The 25282-nt window shown below is 38.1% G+C and overlaps 1 protein-coding gene across 1 annotated transcript in view; it reads right to left on the bottom strand.

The window, feature by feature from the left end:
• The window catches only part of ptprn2 (protein tyrosine phosphatase receptor type N2), a 250356-nt gene that overhangs the window by 4052 nt on the left and 221022 nt on the right, over positions 1 to 25282 (bottom strand). The window contains exons 16-21 of the mRNA XM_041813639.1: positions 22888 to 22965; positions 17090 to 17209; positions 13729 to 13895; positions 7982 to 8035; positions 7018 to 7082; positions 2670 to 2743 (exon numbers count right to left, since the gene is read on the bottom strand). Of these exons, the coding sequence (XP_041669573.1) occupies positions 2670 to 2743; positions 7018 to 7082; positions 7982 to 8035; positions 13729 to 13895; positions 17090 to 17209; positions 22888 to 22965 (558 nt within the window). The remainder of the gene's footprint in view (positions 1 to 2669; positions 2744 to 7017; positions 7083 to 7981; positions 8036 to 13728; positions 13896 to 17089; positions 17210 to 22887; positions 22966 to 25282) is intronic.

Here is a 25282-nt window from a genome sequence, read left to right as displayed (position 1 = left end):
TGCGCACAGGTCTCTTATTTTTTGCACAACACAATGAGGATGGCACAAGGTAAAACAGAAAATCCCACCAGTATCATGTTGCTCTTGAGTCGACAGAGATGGACATGGAGAAATGTGTACAAAAAGAACCAACAGGTTTGTCGGCAGACGGACATGACTATGGATATAATTCATATTATTTTTAGCTACTACATCTTGCATTGGGCTATATAGAATCTATCCATCCACCCATTTTCTATATTGCTTATCACGTTGGGGGTCTTGGGGGGGGGGGGCTGGAGCCCATCCCAGCTAGCATTGGGCGAGGCGGGTACACCCTGGACTGGTCGCCAGTGGCTATACAGAATGTAAACCATTTTTAAATCATAATCTAAGACTCCCCGTGTCTCCAGAAACTAACTTATGGCTTTGACTTGACAGGCTAGCAGGTGAACAGGCTAGCTTCAGAAACTAAAGCCAGCTAGCAAAGCTAGTAGCTCATCAAGCGGTGATCATGTCATTCATATTTTTTAAATTGGAAATGTCGCTGTCATCAGGCCAAAACCTCATGTTTCCCAAGTCACCACTTTTCAGGGAAAGAAGAAGAAAGAAAAATGCTGCATTTTTCAAATAACTTACCAATGAATGGCCACTGTCTTCATCTTTTTGACACTCTTCATTGTTTAAAATTTGTAAAAACCCACTGCCAGGTGTAAAGGGTGATCAATAGCACTGATCTATGACTATACCTTTTACCTTAACTTTATTTGTGTAGCACCTTGATAAACAACGTGCTTTCACAATAAGCAGAATCACACATAAGACAAAGTATAACACAACACAACAAGAAAGACAAACCCCCAACAACAGCAGAAACAATCGTAACCCTAACATCATAATAACCCAGGAGCCACATTACAAAAAACAAGGAACATATCTTCTTTGAAAGACATCATAAAAACCCAGAAGCATAGAATAAAGAAAAATAAAATAAAACACAGAATAACAGACAAACCCAAGCAGCACAGGAACTCTGCAGTTATGTCTGCATCAAAACCAACATTTTCCTCCGTGTTTATCTCAGTTAAATATAGAGTGATGTCATTCTTTCTGGGGTTTCCTCATTGGCTCCTCCTGGTTGATGACATCATACAGTGACAGGAAAGTAAAAATGGACCTTTTTCATATCTAACTTGTAGATTTTTTCTCTTTTATTTGAAACATTTTAATAACCTTGCTCATTTGTTTTGAACATGCAAAAAGTAATTTTGCATTTTGATTTGATGTTTTCTATTAAAATAAAATCAAATAACCATCTGACCATTTTTAACTTAACTTTTTTTCAGTTTCCAATATCTGTTTCTTAACTGAAAGAGACACGGGTCTTTCCACTTCTCAGTTGCAGATTTTTCATTACATTTTGAGCCAAAGTGAAAAATCTTGGACTGTTGCAAAGTAAAAAACAACATTTAAAGCGACTGCGTTTGACATGTTCCCTATTTTTAAAAGAATTGCCACTTTATGAATCCCTTATTGCTCATGTTGGGCCATTTATTATTGGGCTAGCAATTTGTTTTTCCATAAATCAGTGCTTTTGAACAGCCTTTACATCTGTCAGTGGGTTTTACACATTTTAAATCAATAAAAAGGTGTTTAAAATGCTGAGTATTGCCATTCAGTGTTAAAATCAATTGAAAAATGCAGCATTTTTATCAATCCCTGAAAAGTGGGGCTTTTGAAAATAGGAGGTTTTGGCCCGACGGCAGCATTATTACACATCCTTAGAATTTATCTTTTTTGTAGGTATGAAACAATGCAGTCACAGCATCCTTCTTTTTCTCTTTATATATAAATGGCACTTTTTCATTTATCTGTTATTTATTTTATTTATTAAACCTTTATTTAACTAGATAAAGACTTGTTGAGATCTCTCTCACAAGGGTGACCTGGCCAAGAGGTCAGCGGCACAGATCATAACAAATAATAAGAGACAAATTACAATCAGTAAGTTAAAACAAACCATTTAAGTGCTGAAATATGAAATCACAGTAATACTTAAAAATCACAGTCACTGTTCCATGGTCTTTTGTTATTTATAAAGAGTAAAGTGATTCAAATGAAATGAAATCAGTCTGACAAGTGGTTTGTTAACTTATCAGAACATGTCCAGGCCAGATGGAGCGGTGCTACTGCTTTAGCTACTGATGTAGAACAAGAGAAGTAAAGCAAACAGCACCATCTGCTGGTTAACATTAGTACTGCAATATATATTTTGGTCAAATCAATTGAAATTCTCCATATTTGTTTCAGTTTTTAAATGTATTTCAAGTGTTGGTACATACAGAACTGCATGTATTTAAATAATCCCATTAATGCTGCTGTTTACAGCTCTGGCTGTTGGTATAATAAGGTTTTAATCAATATAAAATTTCCACAGTTTCACACCACGCACATCCCTGTCAGGCAAAATCTTTGCCCGCCCGCCGTTGTGTGATAAATGTGAAACTGTGAGTTATTATCCTCCAAGACAATGTTTGTCTAATCCTGGAGCAGTTATCAATTACCACATCATTTCCCCTGCTCCTGTGCACATGAAGTAGACAATCGTCTGTTTGAATGACTGCAACCCCTCCTCCTCCCTCCTCCCCCTCTACTCCCCCACCTCTCCAACTCAAAGCCGGGGACCTTACCTTTGTCTGGACCATGCCAGCTCTCTGGTCTCTCAAGTGCTCCAGGGTAGCGGCAATATCAATCTCTTTAGCACCTGCAACAGACCGAAAATTGGACTGAGTTCAAAGCAGCGGAGTAATCCAGCTCACATCTGTCAATCTCTCTTTATGCTGGGCTCCCTTTGGAACAGCGCAGCGATTGAAAATTATTACATTCATCCCTCGAAAGACTTGGATGAGAGCCATGGACTGTTTCTCGATAAAATATGCAGGAGGATATTTTTGGGGGTCTGGGAAATGTGCAAAATTACACTGAAAAAACACAGATTCACTGTGAGAGTCTTGTTTAAATTATGTTCAACTATAAAGTCTGCTCGGAGCTTATTGATGCAACTCTATCTGAGCGAGTGGGGATAAAAAAATATCTCTTATTAAAAAGATTTAGAGCCTTTGCAGCAGCCCCGCTGTTGATTAACAGATGCAACAGTTGCTTCCCGTCCACTGTGATCAGCTGCTGCCGAGTTAAATCTTGTTTGGCTACAAACATTTGTGATGGTAATCTGAGAATCTTATTCTTCTTTTTAAATTTATGGATTTAAAGCGAGCACGCCGGAGCTCATTTAAAAGAACAGACAGATGTAGAGAGCAGAGAGCCCCTGAACTCTCGAGATGTTTTTGAAAGTGAGGCAGAGGAAGAGATAGAGCAAAAATGAGAGTATGTGAGTGAATGGGAGAGAGAGAGAGGGGAAAAAGAGGGATTTAATGCAGCTGGACTTAGTGCTCAAAGTGCTCCAGTGCTCCGACAAGACTTTCATGTCTCAGAAGGGCTGGATTCCAAAGTAAAGCTGAAGAGAGGCTCTCCGGCCAAAGAAAGAAAAAAAAATAAGCGTTGGAGGGTGAGATTATGTTCATTTTATACGTTGGATTGTACAGCAGGAAACAAAAGGTTAAAAAGAGAGCGGGTGGCACCTTTCATCGAGCTGAACACAGCGAACAGATGAACTCGGTCAGTGTGGGTCGATCTTATTACTGTTTTACAGAAAGTGAAGGAGAGGTCTGCATTAAGACGAGGCTGCGCTCCTATAACCTGCTCTGAAGGGATGGGACCGCAGGAGGAGGAGAGCATGCTGGGAGCGAGGGGGGAAAGGGCAGGGGTCTAAGGGCAGAGGGCAAAGGGCAAGCTAAGTTATGGAGGGCTTTAAGGTGACGTAAGGAGGTCTTAAGAAAACCTCAGCTCTGGTGCAACAAAAGATGTTTTACCAATGTGCTCACGCGTTAAACTCAGAGAGAACATGAAACACAGGAGAGATATTTCTAAAATCTAGCACAGACATTCTGATCCTGATGAATATTCTGGTAGGCTGCAATTATCAACTGATGATATTTGAGTGTATTTTTAAAATCTTTGAAATCCTTCAATGACATACTTTATTTAGAGCTGCATAATATCATATTTTTTTCAATACTCCTGTATGGAGTTGTTTCTTTCTAGTTATGAACTAGACTGAAATTAAAACTGATGCCTCTATGTGACTTATAAAGCAACTCAAAAGATTCATTATTTTAAACCCAAGGCTAGTGCCAAATGTGCAGATTTAATCTTTGTCTACATTTTCCACAGTGAAGAATCATGGTGAGTTTTAGGAAGGACTTTTAACAGAAGGCAGGCACTCAGATCAAAATTGACAAGTACTGCTTTGTCCACAGGTGGCGCCAAAATCAATGCAGACAAAAAGATCCTAATTGGAGCTTTAAAATGACTTAAAGTGATCATGATCACAATATGAAATCTAAATGTTCCTTTGTATAAATATGTGCCTGATATGTGTCTGTGAGCACCCTTACTTTGTATTGCATGTTTTTAATATATCAGGTTTAAATTCAAGTGGCAGCAAGCACCATGACTAGTTAATGGAAGAAAACATACTGGTTGTATCCCAAATCATCATGAAGAACAACTTGGGATCAAAAACTAACCGTAGAATTTCACTGAAAACTACACAAAACATATAATAAGTACAAAAATTTGTTTATTTTGAGCCAATTAGACCATATTGTTGTGCTGTATCTCATTTTTTGTGCACACAGACATGCCTGTAACTATCATAAGGAAAAACATCACTCTGTTGTAAATCCTTTTGTATAATAAAACAGATTGAGGTAAAAATGCCACTGTAGTGTTCTATATTCATGCTGGTCTTGTATTCATCCATCCATTATTTATACGAGCAGTGAAACATCACTTCTTGCTTGTTAAAGCTTTGAACCCCGGTGCATGATGGTAAACACTGCTGGTGCACTGAAAAAAAAATTAAACCAAACTGTGGATGTACCTCAAACAAATGCTTTAGTTTGTTACAGGCAAATAAATTAAGTTTAATTAACTCAAGTTAACTTCATGCAACTTGTTAATTTGAGTTAAATGAACTTAATTCTAAAATTGAAGCAGTTATTTTAAGTAGGTCTACGTTTGTCTTTTTTCAGTGAGGTTCACTACTTTTTCACAATGCATCATGGGATACAAAGAGGACAATGTATTTGGTTTTACAATGAAACCACTACAACATGATGTAGTAACTATACAGAGCACTATTAAGAGAATAAGGTGGAGCTTGGATGGAATTTGCCTGTTGTGATTGGCTGGTTCATGCAAGCTGTATGTGATTGGTTATTTAATTCAGACTGGTATGTGTTTAAAAGTAAAGAGTCGACAGACACAGATATGACTGATATTTAGTTAAAGGAACAGCTCCATTTAATATTTTTAGTGACATAAATTAAAGAAATGTTTAATTTTAACCATAAATTTTAAGTAAATAAAATTTCATACTGTAGCTTTAAAAAATCCCTCAGGATGAATTTCATGCAACGAGCCAATCACAGCAACTATGTGAGAGGTACAAGCAAGTTTCAAACCAGCATAATCTGACTTCTATGCTTTTGAGTGTTAGGATTGCTCACTGCCACTTTAAGCATCTTTTATACCTACCTTTGCATGCATATTAAGTTCAGGTGCAAATATATTTACATTATAGACCTTATAGACCTCTTAAGTATTTACTTCTTAAGTTAGCATTTATTGTAATTTTTATACCTGACTCAATTTTATGCACCCAAACTGCACTTATTTCCCTCTTTTCCTGTATTTGGGAATAAACAGGAAATGCTTTTATGGAAACATTAATTCACAAAAAATTTACCTTCTAACCATTCCTGTTTTACATGTAAAGCAAAGTTCCTTTTCAGGAAGCTTTTCTCAGACTTTTGGATGTTTAATTTCCCTAGCAGGATCCATGACTATTCCAGGTAACTTAGATTTGGATCTTTGTAAATTCTACCTTGTTGAAAATAAAGGCTAAAAAGCACCTGAGCATTTGGATTATTTAGGTCAGGGATGGGCAACTTTGGTAAGTGAGAGGGCCATGGGGCCAAACTGTTATGCACTGTGCTACACCCTAAATTTAACAACTGTAATTACTTAAAATGTAACAGAATGAACAAATATACCCCTTTCATAATGCAACATGCAAATAGTAATGCTTAATTTTGTCATCACACAGAATCTGAGCTCATATAAAGTGTTTTTATAGTATATAACAAAAATATTAATTGAATCTTGTTTTACTTACATAGCTAGGTTGTATATGAGCACATTTAATGAAGCATACAAATGATGTATATAGTGACCATTACAGCCAATTATATCTCTAATTTCTTGCTAACATACACAAGGAATCAAAGATAATGGCAGAAATGTTTCTTTTTTCATGTTTGTTTTCATGAAATGAACTTTAGGGCCACAGAGAGTGAAAGGGAAGTCCGCATGTGGCCCCCAGGCCATCAGTTGCCTACCACTGATTTAGGTATTGTTGATCTCAGTGGTTTGTTTTGTTTTTATGTAAAACAAGAGTTGAAGCATGGAGCAACCTATTAAGATTTCTAAGAATAATAAAATAATAACATGAAATAAAATAAGCTTTCATTAAATATTTCATCTTGATTCAAACCACTGGAGCAACATTTGCAAATTGTGTTTCCTTTTAAAGCTTTCATTTCCATGCATGTGCTATCTAAATTCATGCTGGAGCTGTGATGCAGGTCACTTTGGTGTGACGCTGGCTTGAATAGAAAACTAATAATGTGGGAAATCTTTCTTTTTCCTTTTCTCTTTGTTCCCCCTCCCTCCGCTCTGTGCAGCTCCCCTCCACCTCTGCCTCTGTCCCCGCTGCCTCTCCAGGCCTCAGAAAAAGTCACCCTCTGATGCTTCCCCAAGACCCTCTGTGGAAAGCGAGAGGCTTTGCCGTTGCCTGGGCAACACTTGAACGCGAGCAGAAAGAGTGAAAGGGGGAGGGGGGGCATTGATCGTTACCTTTAGCCATCCTATTGAGGACCATGTCAATCAGAATGTAAGTCCCACTCCTGCCGGCTCCATCGCTGCAAAGAGAGGGGGGGGGGGGCGAGATCATTAAGGTGGTGGAGTGAGGCTTTAATCTCAGAGTGTTTTTCTTATAAGGAGACAAATTGCTCATTTACATCTGCATCAGCTGTGGAGTATATCTAAATACAAATGAGTCTACGGATGCACACTTCGTCTTAAACCTAAAGAAGCAGATTCAATGATAAGAGCAAATATCTGCAATAATCCTGACTATTCTTATGGATCCCTGCACAGATCTGAATATTTCATGTTCCAATAAATGTTAAACCTTTGCACACGAGTGCATGTGTGGTCTTGAGACTATTGGGGGAGAAGGGGGAATAGTTTCTGAGGCGCACCGGGGACAAAAGCTTTTAAATGAATGCACCTCAGGAGCAGAGGAGAGGTTGAGAGGCCAGGGGCGGTTCGAGAACAGCTTTTGGAGAGCCTTGCTTTTCCATTACTCCAGAGATAGTCTTATGAAAAGCCTCCCTTTGTGCCCGCCGGCCATTCAACGGCTCTGCATGTTAATTGCAAACAAGGCGTGCACATCTCTCTAATAAAGGCAAGGCCAATAAAACAGGAGAGCGGCCCGAGCACCGGCGCTTCATTAATCCACTGCTAGATGCTTGGTCCGTACGGTCGCTCCCCTCAGAGGCAGCGCGGGCTGCTTTGCCCCCACGCATGACTTAACAGGATGTGACTATTAAAAAGCGGTCAGACAGATACCTGGTGTTTAATACAAACCAATCAAGGCCAGTTAACTAGCTCAACCAAATGGGAAATGGAAGTGTCTTTGTGCCACAGCATTTCCATAAACAGCCGATAGAGTAAATGGACTTGGCAGGTTTAGAATAAACAGCCTTTCCTTGACAAAATAAAGCAAACAATCCCAGAGTCAAATAAGTATACTTGCCTGCAGTGGACAATTATCGGGCAAGATCGACCCCTGTAGCACTTGTTAACCTTTCTGAAATAAGAAAAAAGAGAAAAACATGATGTTATGCAAGCTTGGAAGCACTTGTTTAAAATACAAAGTCACACTCTGGAAACAAAGATTGATTATTTCAGCTGATAAAACTGATAATTAAAGCAAATGTGCTTCACGAGGGACTAAATTAATGACAGCAATAATCAAAAGAACAAACAGTGATGCAGAGAGATGCACCCTCCTGTCAGTCAATCACTTTAATTTGAAAGGGCGGGGGGAGGGGGAAGGTGGTGGTGGTGGTGGGGGATCCACCACCTAAATAAACTGAGCATCATTTTCAGACAGCGTTATTGTGACATGTGGGTTGATGGATGTGCTGGTGTGATGTTGTGATTCGCCGACCGCCGACGCATTAACCCTGGCCAATTATGAATGTTATACACCACAGGCGCGGCGAAGGCCAACAAGCCTTTTCACACCCCGCTGTTGCCATGGAAACTGACTACACCGAGATCTCCATATCCCCCCATTTTTCCCACCTTTTAACAGCAAAATGGAAAAAAAATGTCTGAGTATTTCATCATATCTGTAGTTCATCACATCTTTTGTGCTTCATTCTTAAACCTGATATTTTATAATTATCCTTAAGAAAATGCAATTAAACAATAATTCAATTAAAAGAATACTGGATAAATAAACATATCAATTAAAGTTAAAATCTACCGCTACTTCTAACATTGTATTGTATCCATGTTTTTCTAAAGGCATCTAAAAATTAATTCATGTACAGATGTTCTGATCAAAGCAGCCTTTTTCTGTTGAGTTTAGTGCCAGTGTGGTGTTGTTTTGGTGTATTTTCACCTTTAAAACAACAGCTGTGAACAGGATTTACATGTGTGCTTGTACTCTAAAACACAGGTGTGCTCTATTTAATGTCAGTACATGCAGGTGTCCCTCCATCCAGGTAATACAGACGCAGAACCTCCGTCTAAAAAATACCCAAGAGCCGTCAGAATCACAAACATTACACAACATCACATCTGTCACTGCAGTGGATGATTCAAACACTGAGATTTCTCTTCCCTATAATGCAGTGACTAAAAGCTTGGCTGCACCTTTGAAATACATAAATTTAGCACTGCTTAGTAATAAAATGTGATATAACAATGTATATATTAAAGATTAACTAATGTGTGTATGTGTAGTGCATTCAGAAAGTATTCGCTTTTTCAGTTTTCTTATGTAAAAAAATCTTTTTTTCTCTCATTAATCTACACTCAGTGTCCCATGATGAAAAAGTGAAAACAGGATTTTAGATTTTTTTGCTCATTTTTCAAAAATAACACCATGAAATATCACTTTTACACAGGTACTCAGACTTTCTGATCTGCAAAAACACTTGTAAATTTAACTCAGGGAGAGAAGGGCCTTAGTCTGAGAGGTGAGTAAGAACCTAGTGGCCACTCTGACCGAACTCTAGAGATCCTGAGTGATGACGGGACAAAGCTCTAGAAGGACAACCATCACTGCAGCTCTCCATCGATTTGGGCTTTATGAAGGACTCTCAGACTGTGAGAAACAAGATTCTAAAGTCTGATGAAACCAAGATTTAACTGTTTAACTGGAAACCAGGCACCACTCATCATCTGTCCAACACCATCCCAACAGTGAAGCATGGTGGTGGCAGCATCATGCTGTGGGGTTTTTCCCATAGCCTACCCCTATTGAAAATCATGGACAGTCCCTATCCAACTTGACTGAGCTTGAGAGGATTTGCAAAGAAGAATTGCAGAAAATCCCCCAATCCAGGTGTGCAAAGCTTGTTACATCATATTCAGTGAGACTCAAGGCTGTAATTGATGCCAAAGTTACTTCAAATAAGTACTGAGTGAAGGGTATGAATACTTACATCAATGTATTATTTTAGTTTTCTTTTATTTTTAGTAAATTTGCAAAAGTTTGTTGAGTAACCTTCCATGAATGGCTATAATATCATGGCCAACAATCAAATAAGCATAAGCAGCTTAACCTGTATAGTGTTGTTGGATGTGTCTTATTTATCCCTGTCCATGATGTTTTTGAGGCATGTTTTGAAATTCAGGGTAGCTGCACCTTAGCTGAAACTCTGGGCTTTAGTTATTCTGCCTCAATTTGAAGGTTAAGGACCCAGCCTGCATAGACTGCCCAGATCAAAGTGAAGTAAGGCAGCCTAGCCTATGAAAGATTTCAAATTCTCTGAAATAGCTGGCCCCGCCTTTACCATTATGTTTCTCAGTCCCACCCATGTCACATTACAGCCTTAAATGCTTCACTTTAAAGAACAATTCAAAACCCAACAAATAGAATAAAAATACTTCAAAATTTCCCATAACTAATTACATAAAAGTTTTTCACATAATTTCATTTTGAACAATCAATTTGATAGACTGTAAGTAGCAAAGACAGAAAGGTGCACTTTGACCCAGGAAGAGCTATCCAAAGAGTTCAGTACATCATCCTTACATCATCCTCCTACAGGTGGGACTTCTCTAACTGAGAGGCTAACTTCACTTATGGTGCAAAAGTGTCCAATGCCCAAAGGCATTCTGGGAAAACTATGCAGATTCAGGGAGGATTGTCAAATAATTTGAGTGCAATGACAAAAATACTTAGTGGCCAAGTACTCTTTTCTTAAAAGCAAATGTATTTCTATCAGTTCAGAAAAAAGAGTTGAAAAAGCTACTTTGGATCTTTAAGAAAGTACAATTATTTAACAGTCTTCTACTATTCGGTCTCACAGTGTAACTAAATTATAAAAACTTGATTAAAGTTCATTCACAGATGTAGATTAAGAAGAGCACACCACTGAACTTTACCTTAATGAAAGAGCCACAAACTACACGAAAACACTGAAAAGTCTTCAAACTACACAAACCTTACTGATTTATAATGCTATAGGCTTAACATCACAACTTCTGTTTCTAATATCTTCATTTCATTGTGTTTTGTGTCCTTTTTAAACTCATTCTCTGTTTCTAACTGCATATCAGTTAACAACTGTAACATCAGATGGTGGTAGTGGTTGACCAAAGAAAAGAAAAAATGGCACGCAACACAAGCACAGTGAGGGGGGGCCTCACGGGGCTTCAGCCCTGAATGTTTGCTCAAAAGCCCTGAACCTTTTTTACACAAATCAAACATTTTTATTCATCACAGTTTATGACACAATAACCCACTATTTCATTGTTTAAATATACACAAAGGGATCTATCTAAGTATCAGAAGCTTGACATGAAGATATTTTAGGGCTTTTTGAAAGTCTTGGACTTTGCTGTAGGGGGGTAAGTTCCTCTACAGGGACTCTCTGGATAATTAAGATTAGATTAGATTTTAAAGCCATTTAATTTATTAGTAGTTTTGAATATATACTTAATATTTGACAGACATCTATAATGACTATATCCAGAGGTCCCTTAGAGTATGTGGCCACAGGCAATTGCCTGATGGTAGAATTGCATATGGCCACATGGAAATGTCATTCTTATAGTCAAACTGAACCAATTAATACATTTATAACTTCTAAGACTTTTTACATGCTCTGCAGAGTAAAACATACTGTTTTATATAGCTGTGGTTCTCAACTTCACTAGCCTCAGGACCCACCAGTCTTTTGAATGAAAAACCAAGTCTCAATCCAAAAATTTTCAAAAACCTGTGTTCAGGTAAATAAAAATGCTGCAGTTTGTATTTGTATCTCAAATGGAACAAAATATGACAACTGACTTGTTTTACATCCCTTTTCCTATGAAAATGAGTAAATCTTTGCCATTTTACAGAGATGTTGAGAAAGTACATCATCATGGGACAAGCAGCTTTATTGCAAGAAAAGGAGGTAAATGAGTTGAAATATGAGTTAAACATTTAAATTGAGCCATTATGATAGTAAAACAGAGTGAAATATAATGTAAGGATGCAGACTTCAGCATTTCATGGACATTTTGCCACCATTTTTTTTTTCAGGCACACAGAAAACTACTCTGCGACATGCTTTTGGGTCCCAACCCACCAGTTGAGAACCACTGTTGTATGGCACTTTTCTCTAAATTAATTCATATTTGAAACCACACATTTTCCTTTTTATTTTGGCACTAAAATTCTATCTAATCTGTGTTATGTAACTAAGAAATAAACAGACAGTTGCTACTCTCTTTCTGCGAGAAAAGGTGAAAATTGTTTTTTTCAAGAAGTATTACGCTGACATATTAAGATCAATCAGATATTAAAAATGATGCTGGCTCTAAACTATGTTTTCTTAGGCTGGAGCTGGATCATTGATGCCATACTGATGTTTAGATTTGTTAGCATTTTATTTCTAAATTCATGAATAGCATGGAAAATGCGCTAAATTCAGATTATTTAACAATTCTGGTTTCCCCCCTGGCATGCAATGAATCTTGGGATATGTTGAGCCATGTGGCATAATCTACCTTCAAATGTGCATCCTGTCGGCTGCAGCCTCTTCAATCGGACATAACATTTAGATAATCACTTTTTGAGAAAGAGAATGATTGGTTTTATTTATCATGATCTACCTCTCATTCACAGTTTGTTTTAACATCACATTAAATCTAATATATGTAGCAATGTTGTGCAGTTTCACCTCAGAAATAAGAATATGTCTTTAGTAAATGAGCATCCAAAGATGTTTGGAGTTCCCATGCAAGCCAGAGGCAGAGGGAGCAGTGAGGAGGGGGAGGAGAAGAGGGGGAGGCAGAGACTCAGGAGAGAGAGAGAGACAGTTTGTGCACAGGCCTGGCTGAGGAGACACAGTTTCCAATGATCACTTTTGTGACTATGCAACTGGGCTCATATTACTAGCTGCAACATCACAAAAATGACACTGGCAACCGCAAAATACAGAGTTGGCCGAAACTGTGACAACCGTGAGTGAGTGCCGTACACTGAGTGGATGTGAGATCTCTGAGTGACAGGATCAGAGAGCTTTAGAGGTTTCCAATAACCTACAGCAACATCAACATCAGGGAAATCTAGTACCAGAGGAAAACTATCACAGCTCAAAACCTGCACAACAATTGCATAAAAAGTAAAACTGACTGCAAGCTACAGTTTAAATTGAAAAGAAGCAGCATCTCCGTCAGAAAAGGATGACAAGGTAATGCTGCGCATCCTTTTTTTTTTCCTCTCATCTGCATTACAAACCAGCGGGACAGACTTCCAACCACAAATCAGATGCATCTATTCTCATTTGGAGGGCTTTTCCAATCCCTCCCTGGTTCTCCCAGAGGAGCTTTTGCTGCTCTTCTGCCAGAACGCATTATATGGAGAACAGAGTGAGGTTATTCAGTCACTCGCTCTCCCCCTCTCCCGTGTTTTAAGTGAGACAGCTCTCGTTTAATTGGGTGTTTGAATTAGGTGTTTTTTCTCCTCTTTTCTTTTTCTTCCCAAGCCAAGCCAGGCAAGTGTGGGGCTGTTAATTTGCTGCATCACATGTGCCGGAGGGAGGTGAGGGAAATAGGCCCAGGATGAAAGGGGACAGTAGAGAAACACGGTCCTTATTAGAACAACCGTTCTCCAGGACACCAAAAAGGCAGAGGGGCAAAAAAAGGGAGACGGACCAGAGAGTACAGGATATAAAGGAAGCAGATTAAGAACAAGCTCAGGAAAGAGGCCAGTAATAAAAGGTGGAAATATATCTGCTGAGGACCAACTAGCAGGATCTGCTCGCTCTCTACCTGCGGAAGTCTAACAGGGTCCTGGCAGAGGTGGGGATCCCGCGGTCCATCCAGGACAGGAAGTGGAACTGGGTAACAGTGCGTGTCTCGTTGGTCTGCAGGTTCTTCAGGTAGAAGCTGCGCACCAGGAAGTCCTCACACCAGATGTGCTCTGACACCAAGTTGACCTGCAGGAAACAAATAGAGGATGGTATTTAATTAACCTGGAATAATAAGACATGCATTACTAATAAACCACAAGAGCCTGGAGGAGTGAAATCGATGGAGCTCTAGCATCCATACTGGACTAAAAGGCTGCTTCACCCAACAAACAATATAGGAAACAGATTTTCTGACTTTTTGCAAAGACAGAAGACCCCTTCATTAAGTTAGCCTCAAGCAGGGCCTTCCCTTACAAAATCCCTTAAAGTCCTAGAATGCTATGATGGCAAATTTATAAAATGAACTACACTATTTCTTATCATATTTCCAATGTTTATTAACTTTTAATAATCTTGTAAGTAAGTAACTTGATTGTCTATTGTAAGTGGTCTTGTGTAATTTATGCCTAAACAGTTAACATGATAATATTGGTAAACAGGAGCAAAGTAGCTAGATATAAGATTGTAATTGTTATTAATCACTGAATGTAGATTGTTAATCATGATTAACCACTGTTTAACTCTCATTTTTTAAATGTGATTATTTAGCAATAAAGAAAAAAAAATCCTAAGCCCATATTGTAAATGTGAAGCATTTCTTACCGGTCTGTTAATTAAAAGAAAGCAAAGTGACGTAATTCATGATGTCAACTTTAACATTAATCATTCAAATTAGTGCTGCAGTAACAACCATTGTGGTCTGAAACCAAAACTTAGAGTTAAGAGACAACTTCAGAGTGCTTATTCTGTGAAAATCAGAGTTTAACACCCTTATATATTAAGAAGCATGTAATAGTCCATCCATCTATTTTCTACACCGCTGGAGCCTATCCCAGCTGTCATTGGGCTTGGGGCAGAGTACAGCCTGGACTGGTTGGCAGTCATTTGCAGGGCTGACATATAGAGGCAAACAGCCCCTCACACCTACCGCCAATTTAGAGTCACAGATTAACCTAACAAGCATGTTTTTGGTCTGTGGGAGAAAGACGGAGAAACCGGAGAGAACCCACGCATGCACAGGAAGAACATTGATTTGAACCGGGGACCTTCTTGCTGTGAGGCAACAACGCTAACCCCTGCAATGCTGTGTAGCATGTAATAGTGCATGTACAAAATGACTCACTGAACTCCAGTGACCCCTGGTTAACAACAATCAAGCTAAGATATTTTTTAATAAGTTGTTCTTGATATTGATTTCACTTTGTTAATTCAACTGTCTCAAGTACTTACTACTTTACTTGCGCTCTCACCTTCAACCCGCCCCAGCCCCAGCATCCACCTGTTGGCTCCGACTGGGAGTTTAAGCTGTTATATTATCACTCCTCAAATTCTGTATGTTAAATCTGTGAGCCTGTGAGCCTGACGCCAAACATAATATGATGCATAATAAATTGTTAAACAAACTTCTACATGAAATTGTTGGCTGAAATACTGTATAACCACACTGTAAGTTATAAGAAGTTGGCTAATCCTATAGTTCAGCTAACTCTTCAGTTCTGTTAATATTAGTTTTGTATTATTTCCTATCTAACATTACTGTTAGTAAGCATTGCCTTTCTAACATTACAATTAGGGAGAATGTACACACATTACTGTTAGCAAGAATTTCCCAGAACTCAATACTGTTAGCTAAACTTTGTTGTGTAACACTAATGTTAAAGTGGAATGGACTCTTCCATTTAACAACAGCTAGCTGGCTAGCATTCATTCAACTGTATTAGCATTTACTCTAACTTCACAATTAGCTTGTAAGAAAAATAACCATACTGTAATCTATCCACATTATTCCTGGGGGTGTATTGTAGCTATGAATGTGGGTGGGACTTCCAAAACAGCAGCGATAATGTTTTATTTTTGTTCAAATCAGGCATCCAGCTAAATGCTATTATAAGCTGAAAGTCATAGGGTATATTTCTGTAATACCTGGTGCCTGTTGTTTGTGGTACTAATAACTAGACAAAGTTCTCTCTTAATATGTCTATTAATTCTTAATCCACATTTTAAACCTACTGAACTCCAATCCAATCCACTTTATTTATATAGCACATTTTAAAAACAATCAAGTTTACCAAAGTGCCGCACAGTAAAATCAAAGAAGTCACAAAGACTGCAGAAGACTGAACTGAAGAGTTGACCAACTGAATAACAGATATAAGTGTAATTCACACATTCAAATAGGGACAAGATTGTTGAATGAGAAATTTCAGAAAACCCACAAACTAAAGAGAAAAGTCAGACTGGGCTCTACATCTTCTCTGAAGTTTATAAGGTTGTGTTTAACTTCCTTTAACAAAACGAAATTGTCCTTATTACCCTTCAATCATGGATATGAAGCTTGTAAATTTCGCTAAATTTACAAATGTCTATTTCTTCATTCTTTCATCTCCAGTAGAAGGCAGAGGAATAATATTACTATCCTGTTTCATGTCTAGCAGATGACGTTTACATTTTCTAATCTCCAAATCACTTGAAAAATCAGGATTAGCATTGTGTTATGATGCAAAGGCTTTATCTGACAGAAGGGACCAAAAGTTGCGTCCATGTTTATGTAACATATCTTAGCTAGGAATAAGATCAATTTGTATGTTGTATGCTACAGATAACTCCTGTCAAACAGTTTGTAAATCAATAAATTTTACTTTGAATAAAGGACTCTCATACTCTCAGTTTCTCCTTATAATGCTCTTTCTAGCTGCGGATCAATCATAAAGCTGTAAAATTATCATAATTTGTTAGATTTGCTACATTAACATGTTAAGCAACTTAAAACTGAGCATTTAAACAGCTTAAGCTACCGTGAGCATTACCTAGGAGCTAAATGGCCCCTGTCTGAATAGGGTAAGTAGAGATGAGCTGCAGAAACACAGCATTGACTTTATAAAACAAATCTGTCAGTGAATTAATTTGGCTTTTGGAGCCTACATAAAGTAAGTGTCCTTGTTGCTCACCAGCTTTCAAAGGGACTACTTTATTTGGTGGAAATTGGTTCCAATAAAACACTGCCCACACTGAAGTCTCTAAATTACAGACTTTTATCCTGGAAGGACAAGTTGCTGTTGATTTTTTTTGTCACTCTGCAACGCCGCAAGCACGACAGATCAAATTGAATTCATTTATATTGTATTGGGGTGGATACAGAAATCTCATAACAAAAAGTACATAAAGGCAGAACTATCCGTGTGACTAGACCCAAGTAAAAGGAGGAAATGTGATTTTTGTACCTCATAGACGTGGTAGACATCAGACCCCTCATCAGGCCAGTAGTGATGGCACTGCTTGACTCCGTTTTCAGACAGCGGGGTCAACATGACGATGACGACACAGCCGCTCTCCCACACCATCTGAAAGGAAACACAGATATCCATCAGACGCTGTGACATCACAATGGCAGTTATATGTCGCTGAACTGTGCAGATAGCAGACACATATTGCCCATTAGCATGACACGGCAGCCTTGTGTTAAGAGTGAAATTGATTTCTTAATCCTGGTCCAGGAAGTATGAATAAATGTCACCTCTCTGCATGCGACAAATGATAAATGTTGGCTCAAGCAGCAGGAGGGCGCATCACGTGTCGCCCACTCTCAGCCGTCTGAGAGAGATCACAACATCTACTGCTCCATTTCATCTTATCACAATCTAACGTGTCCTTGGGAAAAAAATACAGGCCCACGGCAGCCATTAGGAAAATGAGGAGGAAACGCGACTTTTATGATTGCTATAAAAACACAATGGCCTTGACTATACACTAATCACGAGCTTCTGTGATCAGGCCCGGTGGACACATTACACGCCAACTGCACCAACTGTGCCAAAATGTGATGAGATTAGGCAAGGTGATAATACTAGGCAATAAAATCCATTCGGTCTTGTAAGGTTTGGCAAATATTTGCAGGTAGTTAGACAGAATGTACTCCTTTTCCCCTCTTTAAAGCTCATAAAATCTACACATTTCTTCATTTTCTAATGCTTTTTTATATGTCATTTTGTATAGAAGAAGGCAGAATATGACATAAATTGCTTTCATGACTTAACACTTTCTTTTTTTGCTATGTATTTAGACAAGGAAAGCAAATAAGAAGCAGAGTTAAGGTAATATCTGGGGATGGAAGGAGGTGAGATGGATGGAGGAGTGCAGGATGAAGGGATGGAGGAATGAGAAGTGGAGGATTAGAGCAGAGCCGCCTTTCAGAGCGCAGCCTGGGGCTGCTGTGGATTAGATAGGACAGAGCAAAAAGATTTGCCTCCTGCACGGTCCATTTGCATGAGAGTGCCAGTGTTTCCCCTGTTTGTTTACTTTTAATGGGGGGAAAGAGTGTTTTTTTCCCTCCTGACACAATCCAAGGTTAACCACATTGAATAATGAATGGCTACTTCTTATTCCCGGACACAGAACTGATGCTTATTGTGTCAGTCAATCTGTGTCTAATTTTCCATTATTTTCTGCTTAATTGGGAAAGATTAAGAGTTCATGGCTAAATAGCCAATTTCATTAGATAATGGTGATGCATTTATTCACCTGGCATGAAAAAAAGTTGGCTCACAAACAAACAAAAGAGATAATTATCAACTGTTTCATTTCAGGGCTTTCAAATTCAGTACAGAAAACACAGCACCTTTCTTTCTTATTTGAGCCGCTGAAGCCAATTAAGGCACATTTTTTAAGATGAAACATGCACGGTTTTCCTCTCCCTTTAATTAATTTCAACGCAATGTAAGAGCTAAGCTTGTAAGCACACTTTTCTGGTTTAAAAAAGCGGATTAAAAAAGCGCATCTCCTTTGGTGTGCAGAACCAACCCAGACCAGTCTGGTGCTGCCACACTTCCACTGGTGAAAAATAAGTGCAAAAGTCCATGCCAACACAGCGTCAGCACTATGGTAATGATTCCAAATGAGTCTCCATTCAGTACAAGTTTCAGAGTGCGGAGTGCAGGACCAGCTGGCCTGCCACGATTTATGCTTCACACTTCCACATCCTGGTCACGACGAGCAGACTCACTTCACCATATGGAGGTGATGGGCCCACTAATTACTACAGTGCTGTCCTATTAACACATAAGAATGCCATTTGGCAAGCATGCATCATTTAAGGCACACCTCCACACGAGACGGCGTGCTTTACAGCAGCCTATACCCGGTGATTAATGACAGCTTTGTGTGACATTTATGAACAAGGGAGAGAATGCAAACAGCAGAAAACACGGAGCAAATATGAGCAAAGATCAGAGTTATTATCAAAAATAATGTCGAACTTCCTGAGGGTGTGCGTAATACTTTAGACGATGCAAAGCTGCAGTTTTCAAGTGCATGCGAGTGACACTTTTATTGATGAGGAGGAACAATCGCTGCTGTTTGCACATTACCATCACATTTGACTCAGAGCTGAGCAGAAAAGTTTGCAAAAAACACAAGTTTTCCTGTCTCTATTTAAGGTCCAACATGCTTCAGGCTTTGGGACTACATCTCCTGTACTGTTGGGGATATAAACAGGATGCCATGGAGGCAGGGAGTTTTGCTGTTGGCTGCAACTTGAGTACCGTTTCGAAAGCTTCTGTTTGTTGATATTCAGGCAAACTGAAACCATCTAAACTGCATGATTAGCTTTAAAGGGGACATCATATCCCTTTCCCATTTTTAGGACAGTCCCTTTTGGTCTAAATGAAACATCTCTACCATGCTTTGCTCAAAAATAATATGAATCGAGCAGCAGAGGAGGTTTTCTGACCCTGTATAAACCAGCTCTAAAAAGCCTTTCTCAGAACATCTGGATTTGGTGCATGTCTCTTTAAATTCAAATGAGCTCCTTCTGACCGTGCCCCTCTTTGCCATACGGTGTACCCACACAAGCACAGCCGTCCATGACCAAGGGTAGAGATCTATGAGTGGAGATATCAAGTGAGGGGAAGATTTCATAATAATGACTCAATGTGATGTCACAATGAGCAAAGAGTGGGAATGGACTGTCAGGTTTCATTTCTTTAGACATAGGCTGACCCCGACAAGGGGACTGGACTGATTTGCTTTAAATGAAAAACCTCTGGGGCACAGGTTTAGCGTAGTGGGTCAGGCAAGCACCCATATAAAGAGGCTATGGTCCTTGATGCACTGGTCACAGGATTGGCTCCCAGTCTTAGTGCTGTTTGGTGCATGTCTTCCCCCATTCTCTTTCCCTGTATTTCATGTCTCTCTTCAGCTTTCCTTTCAGAATAGTGTAAATAAAAAACACCTCAAAAAAAAAAAAAAATTAAGAAAAACACAGAAAAAAAATCATCTTAGAGTGAAAAACAGGGCCTATACAGATGTATAAAATAACATTTTAGATACTGCAGATAAACAGATCTAATCTGCTGTTGACCTCTGCTGATAAATGGTATTTGGATTTACCCCAAACCATGGTTTGGTGCATATAGTCACACAACTGAGCCTACATGGAGAAAATCTAGCGGTTTGGTTGCACCCCCAGTGCTTAGGCGACCTGGGTTCAAGTCCGGTCTGAGGCTCCTTTCACACATGTATCTCCCCCACTCTCTCATCTTTGTTTCTGACTCTATCTACTTGGCTCCTCTCTAAATAGAGGCATAAAAAGCCCAAAATTGCATCTCTAAGAAGTGCTCTGCACAGTCTCCATTACAATGCCCCATCCTGTGTTTATATATGCTGGTCTATGATCCTTTACTGACATACATGAGTCAGGATTTTACATGAAAACCCACTGCACATGTGATTTCCACTATGTGATGCTACCATACACTTAATATATTATAAATATAATTCATTGCTTTAAAACGAACTCTTTTCAATTATTATTTTACGTTATATTTATCTTTTCTCTGATGCTTTTGAATCGGTGTATCATTCATGTATTTCATATTTAGTTGACAATTAAATAATAGATTCATAAAAAATGACTTGTTTTTTTACATTTATTTGTTTTAATAACCAAATCAGACAATCAAAAAGCATCTCATTTTCTTGTTTTTGTTTCGGAATCAAATCATCGAAATCATCAAAGTCTTCAGAAAATCAAGAGCCCATTATGGAGTTCACAGCGTACTGTAATGCTAGGGGGATTGCAAACGCAGACATCTTTTAATCGGGAAAAACAGTCTCATCTTTGATTTGATTTGATTTGATTTATTTATCTCGAATGTACAACAACTTTCTGATCTAATCACTAATGCCATTCCTCTGTCATGTTAGTGTAAAAAAATGTATTTTTTGGATGATATAAGAACATTTTCCTATGTTTTTTTTTCTCGATTTTACTTTTTTTGGATGAACTCTTTATAGCAACATTAAAAATTTCCCTACAATCAATCTGTGTGTGTTTAAGCCATGTGCAACTTATGAGAATAGTGGAAGTTTAATAACCCACCGATCTGGTTGCATTCAACTAATCTACATAATTGGACATATCATTTACATAGAAAATGAATTTTTCATTTCACATAGCAAATATTTAGCTAATTCACAGCTGATGTTTTGCCAAACTTAACACGAGTGTCCTACTGGTGGTGTTTGGGGACTGGGACAAATTGAAACTGAGACATACAATAATAGGATATAGGGCTTTAAAATGGTAACCATTTTTTAAACAGACCAATAGATAATTGCAATGGATTTTGTTTTCTAACAAAAGCCAGAGCCCAGCATGGAAGGACCTTTACCACCTAATTAACCTCTTCCACTCACTAGTGGAAGTGGGTAGAAATCAGAAACTTCAAGCTTCAGACCTTTTTCGATTTCTTTGTCACCTCCTGAAATAATTCAAATGTGCACAATGCATTGATTTTGAATCTTTTTCTGTTATGTTGCATTTTACTCTTTTTAAAATCATGTTAAGTACACCACAAACTGTACCAGCTATCACAGTTACTTCTAGAAACACTACATGGAAACCTAAAATAATAAATATGGGAATTCTTCTTCCTTTTATCCCAGTGAAACAAACTTGTACCAGACAATGACCCAAAAACGTAGGTACAAAGTGAACTGTGACCACTGTTAACCATCACACCCCTACAGCTGATTACTATTATTATCATTTGCTAATGTCCAGATGTCAACAGGGTCAACATCACAGGTACCAATGTTGACCCAATGTACCAGTGCACCCCTACTCATTTCACATGTTGCGTATCAGTGGATATGCTGGATACACCCAAACTCCTGTGTAAAAATACTATAAAGTGGATTTCCTTTAAGCAATTCGAGTTTGCAATGCAGCCATGAATGTGACTAATATTTTCACTGAATTACTTTTCTACTAAGGAAAAAATTCAATCTAGAGATATACAGGGCAAGATCTGTAGGTAAAAAACTTTTATGATTTCCTGGCTGATTCTTGGACACTTATTTAAAATTGACATCAGAGATATGAACTTTCTCGGATGGTGTGGGCTGCAATGAATCTAAAATATGTGTATCATATCAGTGCGTCCATGTTTTATGTATTTATACCTCAGAGAAGAAGGAAGGACATCTTTAGAATAACTTTCAGCAATAGAGTGACAGGGTTGGTATTTTGTTATCTCAAACAAAAAGAATATAACTATGCAGAGTTTTTTCAGGTACCTGGATTAGGAAATGTCATTATAACTTTAGAATAAGAAAGTTTTACTCTTTCATGCACTACATAAAAATCTTTTCCATTGGTATAATTACAAGAGTCTTCAACTCTTTTGGAAAAAATGGTTAGAATGGGGCAAAGCATTGTTAGAAGACCTTCAGGGTTTGTAAGGATAGATCAAGAGTTTAATGTGTGACTTGATGTAATAGCAGTAAATGAGAGGCTCAGACTGAGGTTACTTAATTGATCACTCTGAAATTTTTTGAACTGTTTCCTCAACAGAAAGGAAAAAGTAGTCTAAAAAGCTTCTGTCAAGGGCCGAGGAGAAGAAGAAGACACAAGCATCACACAGTAAACGGTAAATCACACGAAACTACAGGGTCACACAGAGAGCAGCACATCTTTGGAGAGGAGAAATAAAAGAGCAGAGTGAATTGAGATGAGTTTTACCTGCCAGAAGTCCGCCACAGTGGAGGGAAGCGGGCCCTGCGAGGCGATGTAAGTAGGGTTGCGAGGGTCATGGTCCATCTGGGAGAGAGGGAGCAGAGTGTGACACAGAGTTTGGGCAGAGACAGGAGGATGAAAACATTCAGTCTGGGTAAAAAGACTTCCATCAAAGCCTCCGTCTAGATGGAGGAAACATTTTCCTCTGCTGTCTCTTGTCTTTCTCTTTCATTCATTGATCCAGTCTCTCTGAACTCTTGTTCCTTTCCTCTTTCATTTCTGTTTTTTTTTTCAGGATCTGACTGTTTCAAATTGGGCTGATTTCACAACATTAGAGACGAATCTCATACTCTTATTTGTTGTGTGTTAACATCAAGGAGTCCTGTCTTAGATAGGCTTTAAGAACATATTTCAGGGACATGTGTGTTGTCTTTTGATATTGCAAAAACAAAGTTGAAGAGGAGCTTCTTTTAGGCTCCTGTAAGCAGTTTTAGGTGGTTATAAAACAGACTGAACTCAATGCCGATGCCTTTATATGACGGACCAAAGAAAACAACATCATCAGAATAGAGACAGATCTTTTTCTATATAGTGATGCAATGAGTCTACATATATATATGGTATTTAGGTAGGGTAGGTTATAATCAAAGTGTTTAAGTGCATAATTCATGGCAAAGATTACACACAATCAGTGTAGGTATACACAGGTGTAAGGCTGCATGATTCTGGCCAAAATTGCTATCATGATTATTTCGATGAACATTACCATAATAAATCTAAATCATGCATTCATTTTATTGACTTATTTATATTTTTTAGGCTTACATTATAATTACATATAATAACAGGAAAAGTAATTGTGCTTCAGGAACAAAATATCTGAACCAAGCATTTTGGCCCACATTTGGTTCTTACAATCAGTCAAACATGACCCAGCAGTGTTATTTTGTAAGCTAATTTTAATTTCAGTCTTATTTTAAGGCTTAAGGATAAAATGTTCATTCGTTGTAGTCACATCTTAGTTATTTTCTTTATAGTTTTAGTCTAATTTTAACTAAAAAAACAATTTAGTCAAAATTTCTAGTCGAAACATTTGATCTCTTTGCCTGAATCTTTCTTGTGTGCTCTATGCGTGCTGCAAAACCTGGGATCCTTGCTTTCAGCTGAGAGGCAGGAGAGCTACAGATGTATTGCATTTGACGGATTTACCCACAGTAGAGAAATATCATGGATAATGAGTGTCCAATAAAAACATTTCAGTCCAGTTTAAATCTCCTTGAGGTAAACTAAACTTACTTTTTGTAAGAGTTTTTGTCAAAAGATCTATTCTTATCTAGTCTCAGTCTAGTCTTTGAAAAAAAGACACAGTCACTCAGCAATGATCAACGATATCTAAACTCAAGCATCAATGCATAAGAAGAAAATTTTAACAACTGAGCCTTTATAAAGACAAAGTCTGTACACTACAGTAGCATTTTACAGAACAAACTTTGTAAAGAATATACTTATTAGTATGTTTTAATTAGTCTGTAATCACCTGAATATAAAATCATTCTGTTTTTTTCTCTGAGAATAAGGCTTTTAACATCAAATATGGTGAAAATAAGTTGCATGTTTCTTTTTAAATTCCATCTGTTGTTAAAGTTAACTAGGATATGTTCATATCGAAGGAATAAAAAAGAAGAGAGGCTTGTTATGTTGTTTTGCAGAAAAGTTTGTATTGACAAGAACACTGAATTTAGGGATGCACAGTTACTACCAGCACCAGGTATCGGTGCTGATACCAGGTCTATGTATTTGCACTCACAAAACATTACAGATACTTTACTTGGTATCATTTTAAAGTATCATCATAGCCTCTCATTAGGTGAGAAGGTTGTTAAAATTAGAGCCAATCTGCAGTTTGTTGATACATGAACATAACCGAGGATGACAGAAGTAGAAGAAAATAAGAATATGCTCTCATAAACTGTTACAACCATCTGATGAAAATAAAATAAACTTTCAAAATAATTTGAAGAATGGTAAGTACTCATATTTAACTTGGTATCAGTGAGTACCAAAATGTAAGTACTCAAACTTTCAACTGGTCTGTAAAATGCTGTATTGCTTTATCCCTAACTATAATACTTGAGTCTGTCATAGATGACAAAAATCTTTTTGCCCTTTAAGGCCACCGTGGCTTGACGAACAGTAGGGGTGAGTAGGTGCAATCTAGAATCTGTCTGTTCAAATTCAATCAACCATGCAGCCCTAGAGTACAGCAGCTCATTTTTATAGTCTCCATAAAGAATACCCACTTCTACACCTCCTCTGATACTAATCTTTCAGTCTTATGCTGCCACTTTTATGATAAAGTTTAATCTGATCTGATCCTTGTTTATCTCAAACATGACCAGAA

The sequence above is a fragment of the Cheilinus undulatus genome, linkage group 19 (genome assembly GCF_018320785.1).
Source record: "Cheilinus undulatus linkage group 19, ASM1832078v1, whole genome shotgun sequence".
NCBI classification, from domain to species: domain Eukaryota; kingdom Metazoa; phylum Chordata; class Actinopteri; order Labriformes; family Labridae; genus Cheilinus; species Cheilinus undulatus.
The sequence above is the reverse complement of the archived record's forward strand: the minus strand, read 5'-3'. Positions and strand labels throughout refer to the sequence as shown.